The sequence below is a fragment of the Trichomycterus rosablanca genome, chromosome 20, assembly GCF_030014385.1.
Source record: "Trichomycterus rosablanca isolate fTriRos1 chromosome 20, fTriRos1.hap1, whole genome shotgun sequence".
NCBI classification, from domain to species: domain Eukaryota; kingdom Metazoa; phylum Chordata; class Actinopteri; order Siluriformes; family Trichomycteridae; genus Trichomycterus; species Trichomycterus rosablanca.
In genome coordinates this window covers 2,697,660-2,710,000 of record NC_086007.1, presented here as the reverse complement: position 1 = coordinate 2,710,000, position 12,341 = coordinate 2,697,660, and the positions used below count along the sequence as shown (strand labels likewise).

Here is a 12,341-nt window from a genome sequence, read left to right as displayed (position 1 = left end):
GGCAGTGGGAATGGAGGTGAGGGTCAAATTGACAAGGATGTTGACAAATCAAGTCAATTAGAACCATCACTAAGCTATAGTTGATGAAAGCCTCAGTCTGGCCAGTAGCCACGTATGGGTGTAAAGCCTGGACACTGAAGAAAGAGGACGAAAGACACGTTCAAGCTGAAAATCTCATGGAGGAAGATGATGACCACTGAGTAGGTGTACGAGAAGGCCAGAACAGAAAAAAGGAGCTACTGAACTACATTTCTGCAGGTTATGTTACTTTAAAAGTGTGATGGGGCACCACGTTATGATCGGACGTGTGGAAGTACTCAAAAGACGAGGAGGACCGGGCGCTCGGGTGGCGCAGCGGGATATTCCACTAGCACACCAGCGTCGAGATTCTGGGCACCTCGGTTCGAAACTCAGCATTGCCACCGGTCGCCTGGACGCCATCTAGTGGGCATAATTGGCAGTACCTGCAGCAGACACTGATTGGCCAGGTGTCTGCTAGGAGGCGGGATGACTGGACTATGTGCGTCTGGTCTTTAAAAGCTGTGTAAGGACCTTGATTAGCAGATAGAGGCGCCTGTGCAGAATGCATGGGCGAAAAGAAGGGGTCTGCTAGGACTGCGCACGTGTCAGAGCAACATACCCTCCTCAAATGCAATCAGGGATCCACCAGCAGCGGAAGACAAATTGACTACACTAAATCGGGGGGAAAATGCAGAAATAAAATAGAAAAAAAGACAAGGAGGACTAAAAATAAGCTGATTGACAACATCATGAGGTAGATGGCAACATCAGGGGCTGGTCTGCTACAAGCGACACGAGACAGAGGGCAGTGGAGAAAGCTGACCCATCTGTTTAGCCAACCATCACAAAGCAACAACGAGGGCATAGTGACATGACATGACAAACAGAATCAACAACAAAGTGAACTCCGGTCACAAGCTGTGACCTGCCATTTCAAGTAAATTCCCAAAACAGAGAATAAATATATACCCAAATATACCCTCCTCAGGCGCCATCGGGGTCCCCAGCAGCGGAAAAGTAATTGGCTCTGATAAATTGGGAGAGAAGAGGCACGGCGGTCACTTGTAAAGGACATTATTTTGTCCCACTATTTTTCGGACAAGAAAAATACAGGTGCAGAAATCAAACCCAGACTCACGATGTCCTGCAGGGCTTCGGCCTTTTCGACAAATTCGGTGCTGGTGGGGTCCTCCAACACGGGGCTGTACTGGGTGTCGAGCAGCATGATCTGTCCACTGAAGACCCGCGTCCCCAAACTTCTGAGAGCCTCGAGCGAGGGCTTCTGTAGCCGCTGCATTCCGGGTTTAACTAGAAAAGGAATGATTTTTGAGGTGCATTATTCACTGTAAAAACATCATTTTTAACAATATTTATTTATTTATTTATTTACACTTTGGTTACGTTCATCACAGAAACGATAGTCACTCATTACACAAGTTTAATGTCAAACACAGTCATGGACAATTTTGTATCTCCATTTCACTTCATTTGCACGTCGTTGGACTGTGGGAGGAAACCGGAGCACCCAGTGGAAACCCACGCAGACACGGGGAGAACATGCAAACTCCACACAGAAAGGACCCGGACCGCCCCACCTGGGGATCGAATCCAGGACCTTCTTGCTGTGAGGCAACAGTGCTACCCACTGAGCCACCGTGCCGCCCCTAAACAATATTTAAACGAATACGGTTGACTGTATGTCTGCATGGAAGACATGTTTCTTGGTCAGGGTGCTTATTGTAGGGAATCGTACACACACACACACTTGTACTTTATTCTGGAACTGGTATGTTCAGCAGTGAGTGGAAGCAGATTTTGAGCTCTGTTCTGTCTGAGAAATGAGGGTCTGGGGGCCCCAGTCTGATCCTGATCAGGGTTGCAAGGGGTGCTGGAGCCTAGCCAGACACATTCACATGTGTCATTTTTCCTTAGTGGTGCTATCAACCGGTCAGACATCTACATACAGACATGATCGGCTATGTCTTGGGAAGGGAGGGGCATTGGCTTGTCTGTTTACCACAGCTCTGTCCCGATCATTGGGTGAAAGGCAGGAAACACCCCGGAGAGGTTGCCAGTCCATCACAGGTCAAACACACACATTAACCTGACTGCATGTTTTTGTACTGTGGGAGGAAACCGGAGCACCTGGAGGAAACCCACACAGACCTGGGGAGAACATGAAAACTGTACACAGAAAGGACCTGAACTGCTCCACCTGTACCTTCTTGCTTTGAGGCGACTGTATTCCTCTGGGGGGCGGCACGGTGGCTTGGTGGGTAGCACTGTCGCTTCACAGCAAGAAGGTACTGGGTTTGATTCCCTGTTCTCACTGTGTCCGAGTGGGTTTCCTCCGGGTGCTCCGATTTCCTGCCACAGTCCAAAGACGTGCAGTCAGGTTAATTTAAGCGACAAGAAACTGCATTAAGTGTGTGTGTGTGTGATGGACTGGCAACCTGTTTGGGGTGTTTCCCACCTTTTACCCAATTAAGAGGACCCACTGCGACCCTTACCAGGTAAAGCGGAGGATAAATTTTTATGTTTTACCACCATTTTAGTTACACACTGTTCAGGATGCCAATCCATTACGGAGCGCAGGGTCCTGCCTGTTTAGTCTCGGTACAGTAAAATGTAGGTGTGGCCCTCATGTAGGTGTGGCCCCCCGAGGTTCAGATCTGAACCTGAATGTACCAGCAAACAGCCAGATGAGCACTCCAGTGATGGCCGCCAGCACCAGCGACGCCAACACTAATCCCACCACCAGCAAAGTCTTATTCCGCTTTGCCGGCATCTTCTTTTTGTCGGTCAGGAAAGTGACATTTTCATTGGCGTTCGGACCCTGGAGGGGGAAAAAAAGGAAAGTCAGCAGAGCAAAAGTATCTGGACGCCTGACCATGAGCTTGTTGGACGTCCCATTTCAAATACAAATGCTATTAAAATAGACTGACCTCTGTGTGATCTATCAGCTGTAAGAACAGCCACTCCTATGAGAAGGCTCCTCACAAGAATTTGAAGTATGTCTGTGGGAATCTGTGCCCATTCAGTCAAAGGCTGACAGCATTTGTATGGCTGTGCACTAAGGTTGGTCAAGAGCTCTGTGGTCAGGGCTCTGTAGGGCTTGCTTCATGCTGGAACAGGTAAGGGCCTTCCCTAAACTGTTGCTGCACAGTTGGAAGCATATAATCTCCTTTATATAATTTATTTAATACACCTGTTAGCACCTCCTGTGACCGAAACACAAGAACAGCTTTGGAATTAACTGGAGCATCAATTAAGGCTTTATTGAACGACATCAGGGGCACAAATTCCCACAGACATACTTCCAAGTCTTGTGAGAAGCCGTCTCAGAAGAGCGGCTGTTGTTCTAGCTAAGACGGTCCAAATGGGACATCCAACAAACTCACGATCAGGCGTCCAAATACATTTGATTATATAGTGTATATAATATATATAAGCATGCATGTTTATAATAGCACATCATTTCCTTGATACTATTGATTTATTACACCTGTTAGCAACTGTTATGGCTGAGGGCGTCCCAATACTTTTGACCTAATAAATCCGTCCTGCTGTTAGTTTTAATGACAGAACAAGCTACGACACGGTAATCTAATCTGGTGCAACCTGTTTTGTAAACACCGCCGTGAGCTGCAGACCTACGAGTGGAATATCTAGCATTCCAGGTACCGGGTAATTAGCGCTATGCTACGTTCAGCGCTGTCATCCCCAAAACCAGAGCGCTGAACAAACATGGAGGGTTCAGGAGCAGCGAGAGGTTCTGAGGAGCGACGACACTCACAAACCTCACTGTGATTAAACGTGGCTGATAAATGTAGACGTGGGTCGACTCGTAACCACGCGGAGTTGTAAACATTACAAAGTCAAGGGCGGTAAATTGGCACACAGGGCGTGGCTGTCAGAATTAAAGTGTGATGTAGGTGAAATGAAGCCGGGCGTAGACGAGCCGGCTCAACAGGCTTCCAAAAAAAATTAATAATAATACATTCAGAGGAAAATGGATTAACAGCACATATGAGGTACATGTTAGCCCCCTTTCAGTCTGTTCTTCAATGGTCAGGACCCCCACAGAGCAGGTATTATTTAGGTGGTGGATCATTCTCAGCACTGCAGTGACACTGACATGGTGGTGGTGTGTTAGTGTGTGTTGTGCTGGTATGACTGGATCAGACACAGCAGCGCTGCTGGAGTTTTTAAATACCGTGTCCACTCACTGTCCACTCCATTAGACACTCCTACCTAGTTGGTCCACCTTGTAGATGTAAAGTCAGAGACGATCGCTCATCTATTGCTGCTGTTTGAGTCGGTCGTCTTCTAGACCTTCATCAGTGGTCACAGGACGCTGCCCACGGGGCGCTGTTGGCTGGATATATTTGGTTGGTGGACTATTCTCAGTCCAGCAGTGACAGTGAGGTGTTTAAAAACTCCATCAGAGCTGCTGTGTCTGATCCACTCATATCAGCACAACACACACTAACACACCAGCACCATGTCAGTGTCACTGCAGTGCTGAGAATGATCCACCAGTATGTAGAGAAACAGATGGACTACAGTCAGTAATTGTAGAACTACAAAGTGCTTCTATATGGTAAGTGGAGCTGATAAAATGGACAGTGAGTGTAGAAACAAGGAGGTTGAGATGCTGAAGTGTTTTTTAGGACTACATCGCACAGCTTTGTTTAGCCTTCACAAGACGGCAGGCCAGTGTTTATACTTGACCATACGGGGAAGTGAGTTGAGCTAAAGGTCATTCACACCGAGGGTGGATTTATTCTGTCTGATTCATCGGTTTGGTGTTCAGTTAGGACTGAGATGTGTGTTTTTGTGAGGTTATGAACACTAGACTAATGATAAAGCTTGTAAAGAAACAACGCCACTGTCAGATGATGCTGATAAAAAGATGTAAATGTTTTCAACTTTGGTTCCATTCATGACAGGAACGGTAGTTACTGCTTACACAAGATTCATCAGTTCAAATTTAATATCAAACACAGTCATGGACAATTTTGTATCTCCAATTCACCTCACTTGCACGTCTTGGGACTGTCGGAGGAAACCCACACAGACATGTGGAGAACATGCAAACCCCTACAGAAAGGACCCGGACCGCCCCGCCTGTGGATCGAACACAGGACCTTCTTGCTGTGAAACGACAGTGCTACCCACCGAGCCACCGTGCCGCCCCCCTATGCGAAATAAATAAATATAAAAAATAATCTGTTACTTCACTCTCCCCGTATCTGCGTGGGTTTCCTCCGGGTGCTCCGGTTTGCTCCCACAGTACAAAAACATGCAGTCAGGTTAATTGGAGATACAATGGAGTGTACATTGTGACTAACCGAGTAACAATCACCCACCGAGACATCGTTTTCAAAAAATAAGCATCACAAAGAAACGTACGATTCGATTAAATGTATATTTATATTTCTATGTGATTTTAGTACAAAAAACGACCCCCAGCAGAGCAAAGCCGACACTCGGATACAGAGATCTACAGATCTACGGCAGTTCAACAATAGATGATCATAATGTGAACCTGATTTTCAGCAAAGAACCAGAACCAGATCCATTCATGTTTTATTTAAACATTTACATTCTCCTACATTCCCAGTTAAGAATAAAAATAAAATCGTACCTACGTTCTGTACAGGAACCGTCTGGGCTGAAAGCAGAACTGAACTGAAATATTCGCCCTTCCGCAAAAAGAGCACAAAGCTAATAAAGAGGGTCGAGTTACACCGATTCACTGAGGTCTGAATGATCCAACAATCAGATCCTGTAATTAGAGAGCGTGCAGCACAATGTAAAGGGTCTCCGGTACTGAAATAAAGGACCTGACTTGACCTGGACATTCATTCATTCATTCATTCATTCATTCATTCATTCATTATCCGCTTATCCAATCAGGGTCGCAAGGAGGTGCTGGAGCATATCCCAGCTTTTCAATGGACGCAAGGCACACAGTAACACCTTGGACGGGGCGCCAGTCCATCTCTGGGCATACACACACATGCACACACATTCACCTACAGAGCAATTCAGTGTCTCCAGTTAAACTGACTGCATGTATTTGGACTGTGGGAGGAAACCGGAGCACCCGGAGGAAACCCACACAGACACGGGGAGAACATGCAAACTCCAGGACCTTCTTGCTTTGAGGCGACAGTGCTACCCACTAAGCCACCGTGCCGCCTGACCTGGACATCTCATTCCAAAACATTAAGTCTGTTTTACTATCACTTTATCCTGGTCAGGGTCACTGTGGGTCTGATTCATTGGACAAAAATCCAGAAACACCCTAGTAAGGTTACCAGTCCATCACAGGACAAACACACACAGACACTTGAGGTCATTTTAATAGCTCCAATTGACCTGACTGCACATCTTTGGACTTGTCTTTTGGAGGAAACCGGAGCACCCGGAGGAAACCCAAACAGACACAGGGAGAACATGCAAACTCCACACAGAAAGGAATCAAACCCAGGCTCCTCCTGCTGTCATTGGGCATTAATATGGAGTTGCTGGGCGGCACGGTGGGAAGCACTGTCGCCTCACAGCAAGAAGGTTCTTGGTTCAGTTCCCAGATGGAGTGATCTGGGTTCTTTCTTTGTGGAATTTTTATCATGCAGAGTTGCTAATGTGTGTTTGTAATATATCACATCTGGTACCTGACTGTAAAGAAGTTCAGGTCATCCAGTTTACTCAGACTTTCCAAAAACATGCAGCAGGTGGATTGGCTGCTTTGAATTGTACCTAGGTGTGAGTGGATGTGTGAGTGTGTCGCCCTGACTTGGGTAGTAAAAATGTATGAATGATTGAAATAACCTTTAATCCTCTGTGAGGGTTTATTACAAGATTCTGAAGCATCTCTGTGGGAATTTGTGCCTGTTCAGACATACACACCACCTGAGCAGATATTTGCAATCAGACCGCCTGCTACCTCTACTACAGACTAGAAAATCTGGATCTACAGAACACATCCTGTTTGCTCTCTCTCACACACACACACACACACACACACACACTCAACAAACATGCATGCTTAGATGTACTGTATTACACACACTATATGACCAAAAGTATTTGGACGCTCTGTATCGACCTACTCTTTTGAAGTCGAATAAATAAGGTCGCGGCTCGTGCCCTTTACACTTTCGGCACACGACACAGCGCTGGCTCACACACCTAGGCGAGAAAGACGTGACTCACGCCTTTATCTGTTCTTGCATTGTTCGGGGATGAACCTAAAATGGAAACAGCCCAAACAGGTCACAGCTCGTCCGAACGGTGAGCGCAGAGCAGAAAGAGGAAGAATGTTGTTCCACCTGGCTTCAGAAAAACGCACAAATCATAAATGTCTGCTGGGTTGTGTCCCAAATCAGGTTCTTACAACCTTAACTGGGGAGGATTTGTGGCTGGTTAAGGTTGAAAACAGGCTGCAGCTTTGTTTATATCTGATGCTTCATGACGCAGGTAGTAAACAAGCAGCATTTTGTTTATTATATGAATGAATGAATGAATGAACTATATTGTTTTATAGCAGCAGATCCTTCCTATTAGCTCAGCCTCAGTACTGGTCGAAACGAAGCTCACACTGGCGTTAATGTATGGATTACTTAGTTATTTATGTATCGTAATAAAAGGTAAACATACACTATATGGCCAAAAGTATTAGGACACCTGACCATGAGCTTGTTCGATATGTAGTATTACAATAGAATAGAATAGAATAGAACGCCTTTATTTGTCATTTATACATATACAGACGTACAGTACAACAAAATTCTGTCTTCGCATATCAGCTTGTTTGGAAGCTGGGGTCAGAGCGCAGGGTCAGCCATCGTACGGCGCCCCTGGAGCAGAGCGGGTTAAGAGCCTTGCTCAAGAGCACAACAGTGGCTGCATGGTAGAGCTGGGATTCGAACTCTCAACCTTTCAGTTGATAGCCCAAAGCTCTACCCATTAGGCCTCTACCGTCCCTATTAAAATAGAGCGACCTCTGTGTGATCTTCTGAGAAGACTTCTCACAAGACTTGTGAGTATGCCTGTAGGAATTTGTGCCCGTTCACTTAAAAGATGACCGCTTTTATATTTCTGGGAACTGATGTTGGTCAAGAACGCCTCAGTTGATGTTCCGGTTCATTCCAGGGCTGTGCAGGAGTTCCTTTATGCACAGGGGTACAGACATGCTGGAACAGCTAAGGCCTTCCCTAAACTGTTTCTGCAAAGTTGGAAGCGTGTGATTTCCTTTATATAACTGATTTATTACACCTGTTAGGAACTGTTGTGGCTGAAACACATGAATTCAAAGTTAGACGGGGTGTCCCAATACTTTTATGCATACAGTGTATCTCCACATGCATCAGAGCCTCCAGCGTTTCCAAATTTTCATAATTTATGTTTTCTGCTTTGCATAGTAAAGTTTTACATTCAACACTGAGCAGTTAGGGTACCTACACCAAGAAACATTCCCATAATCACCCTCGATCAGTCTGCATTCAGTACAAAACACTACTGCTCACCTACAAAGCTCATAATCTTACCCCTCATTACTAGTCTGAATTACTCCATCCCTACAGTACAGGATGTTCTGTTAGATCCTTAAACCACGGCATTCTACCTGTACTAAAATCTCAGAGAGGGCTCTTAAACTGTGAAACTAACTACCACAAAACCTACGTAACATCACAACATCCTAGTCTTTCAAATTGCAGCTAAAAACCTACTTTACTTCATTACTTAATCCTATTCTTCTAGTTTTGCTCTTATGTAGGGTTTTTCCTTCATGAATTTGCTTGTGCTAACTCTTGTAACCTGGAGTGCCCCTACTAGATGGGATGGGAACCTGGCATGTTGCACCAAAAAATGTCCAGAACATATAATGTCCAGGTCTTCTTCAAAAACTGGATTGAACAATAAAGAACTCCTCCAGGCCACCCAAGAAGGATGGAGGTCCCTGCTGAGTCTGGTTCCTCCTGTAATTTTTAAGGGAGTTTTTCCTCGCCACTGTCGCCCTCGGCTTGCTCAACAGGAGGTTTTTAGTCTGTTGGTCCTGGATTCTGTAAAGTTGCTTTGAGACAATGTCTATTGTAAGAAGCGTTATATAAATGAGTCTGACCTGACTTGACTGATACACATGACTTATGCCGTACAATACCTGCACATCTGGACATTATAAAACTATTCTAATTCTAAACTGAAATGTCATATCCCGGAATAATACTTGAAACATTTACTTTTGCATATCAGAATATGTTTATCTACCTCACCCATTATTTACTCAGTACCATGTACTGACCAACACTTGCCTCTAGTCTTATCTTCCTTAATTAGTCTTTAGACTATGAATGTCTTTCTGTATTTATTTTAGGCATTCTTGTATTTATTGTACTGTTGTCTACCTGCACTGTACTGTACTGTATTGTCTTGCACTTTTCATTCTATGTTGCACCCTGGTCCTGGAGGAACGTTGTTTCGTTTCAATATGTACTCGTATATAGCTGAAATGACAATAAAACCTCTCTCTCTTGACTGTAAAGTGTCCTTGAGCTTGGGAGAAGTGCATTATAAATTAAACGTATTATTGTTATTGGGCAGATGTAGCCTAATGGTTAAGGAACTGGACTAGTAATCGAAAGGTCACCGGTTCAAGCCAGGCTGCCACCTTAACACTCAACTGCTTAGACAGTATACTGTCACATTACTGTATGCTAAAAACGCAAACTTGCATGTGTAAATGCAGCCACTACCTGCGTTTAAGTACAACGGTTTTCAGAAGTATTTCTAACCCCATGTGGTTATATTTATTATACTTATGTCAGTATTTTCTGAAGTAGTGCCATCTGATAGATCTAATGCTTTCATTACTGGTTCCCAGACTTGAGCTTCACCAAGCTTTTGGACACTTTAACACCACATGACCCCCCTACCATCCTACTTCTTCAAATTCTCCTCCAGGCCACCCAAGTAGGATGGAGGTCCCTGCTGAGTCTGGTTCCTCTCAAGGTTTCTTCCTGTAATCTTACGGGAGTTTTTCCTTGCCACTGTCGCCCTCGGCTTGCTCAACAGGAGGTTTTTAGTCTGTTGGTCCTGGATTCTGTAAAGTTGCTTTGAGACAATGTCTATTGTAAAAAGCGCAATACAAATAAAATTGACTTGAGCTTTATGTCCAGATAATTCTCTACATTTAGGATCTCAGCATTTAGGAGACGCTTTTATCCAAAATAACGTACAGTACTGTGACAGTATTCTGTCTAGACAATTAGGGTTAAGTGCCTTGCGCAAAGGCCCAACAGTGACAATTGGGCAGTGGTCGGGCTTGAGCTAGCGACCATTTGATTACTAGACCAGTATCTTAACCTCTGGGCTACATCTGCTATTTCTGGATTGTAAACACTACCGATCAGGCATAAAATCATGACCACCTCCTTGTTTCTACACTCACTGTCCATTTTATCAGCTCCACTTACCATATAGAAGCACTTTGTAGTTCTACAATTACTGACTGAAGTCCATCTGTTTCTCTGCATGCTTTGTTAGCCTTCTTTCACCCTGTTCCTCAATGGTCAGGACCCCCACAGGACCACCACAGAGCAGGTATTATTTAGGTGGTGGATCATTCTCAGCACTGCAGTGACACTGACATGGTGGTGGTGTGTTAGTGTGTGTTGTGCTGGTATGAGTGGATCAGACACAGCAGCGCTGATGGAGTTTTTAAATACCTCACTGTCACTGCTGGACTGAGAATAGTCCACCAAACAAATATATTCAGCCAACAGCGCCCCGTGGGCAGCGTCCTGTGACCACTGATGAAGGTCTAGAAGATGACCGACTCAAACAGCAGCAATAGATGAGCGATCGTCTCTGACTTTACATCTATAAGGTGGACCAACTAGGTAGGAGTGTCTAATAGAGTGGACAGTGAGTGGACACGGTATTTAAAAACTCCAGCAGCGCTGCTGTGTCTGATCCACTCATACCAGCACAACACACACTAACACACCACCACCATGTCAGTGTCACTGCAGTGCTGAGAATCATCCACCACCTAAATAATACCTGCTCTGTGGTGGTCCTGTGAGGGTCCTGACCATTGAAGAACAGGGTGAAAGAGGGCTAACAAAGTATGTAGAGAAAAGGATGGACTACAGTCAGTAATTGTAGAACTACATAGTGCTTCTATATGGTAAGTGGGGCTGATAAAATGGACAGTGAGTGTAGAAACAAGGAGGTGGTTTTTAATGTTATGGCTGATTGGATTATACATTGTTTATTTGAAATGCACAAAGTGCACAAAGCAAGGTCCATGAAGACATCATTTGACCTCCAGTTTAATCTGGAGGAACCCCAGTGACCTGCTCAACCCCACTAAACACCTTTGTTATGAATTACAACACTGACTGCGAGCCACGCCTCGTCGACTAACACCAGTGCCTGCTGAGTGCTGACCTTACAAGTGCTCTTGTGGAAAGCCATTCCAGAAGAAGGTTCCTGCTCAGGTGTCCACTCGTCTGTCCCTCAGGAATCCTAAACGTTTGTGGTTCATCCTAAACTTGTCATGTTTAGAAGGTCCCTGTCCTGCTTGCTTAAAGATCTTCCAACAGCACACTTATCTAATGTTCAACAAGAACTGAGGGCTATTTTTAGACATTTGTACCCACAGCCAAGCACCATTCAAGAACAAAACACGAATGAATAAATAAATGAATAACATGATCTCACGTTTGTATAAGCAGCAGAACTCATGACTGCGTCCTGTGTGCAGACAGTGGTGTACAACTCCAGCAAACGAATCCGAATCCGACTCTAATTCCAATTCCGACCTCCCAACAGCTCACAAAGACAGAAAACGATCCCGCTTGCTAGTTTGTTAAAACATTAATCCCATTAAAACGAAGTTTAAGAATCCATATGTACAGAAGTTGAAGTGTTGAAGAGCGCGGAGGTTGTACAGGACAGGGCGCAGGTTGGAAGGAAGTAGTGAAGATCTACAGCTCATCTACAGCTCATCATGGAGCTACCAGATCTAGGACATGGTGTGTAGATCTGCGAAAAGTAAAGACTTCCGTATTACAGGTAAATTCTACGTCAAAACGTATACTAGTGTACTAAACAGTATGGAAGTCGGTGTTCCATACTGTATGGAAGTTGGCATTAACCCTAATTTCACATTAAAAATGGAATTTATTCTCTTTGGGATATTTAAAAGTGATATATTTATATTGTCAACCTTCTCTTAATATTATCCAAATATCACATTCATTGTTGTAAATTCATGAATAATAGACCAGATTTTAAAATTTTAA

General features: G+C 44.6%; 1 protein-coding gene across 1 annotated transcript in view; it reads right to left on the bottom strand.

The window, feature by feature from the left end:
* The window catches only part of st14 (ST14 transmembrane serine protease matriptase), a 46,003-nt gene extending 34,200 nt beyond the window's left edge, over positions 1-11,803 (bottom strand). The window contains exons 1-3 of the mRNA XM_063016611.1: positions 11,758-11,803; positions 2,710-2,857; positions 1,160-1,329 (exon numbers count right to left, since the gene is read on the bottom strand). Of these exons, the coding sequence (XP_062872681.1) occupies positions 1,160-1,329; positions 2,710-2,857; positions 11,758-11,781 (342 nt within the window). The 5' untranslated portion in view covers positions 11,782-11,803. The remainder of the gene's footprint in view (positions 1-1,159; positions 1,330-2,709; positions 2,858-11,757) is intronic.
* Between the last annotated feature and the right edge of the window lie 538 nt (positions 11,804-12,341).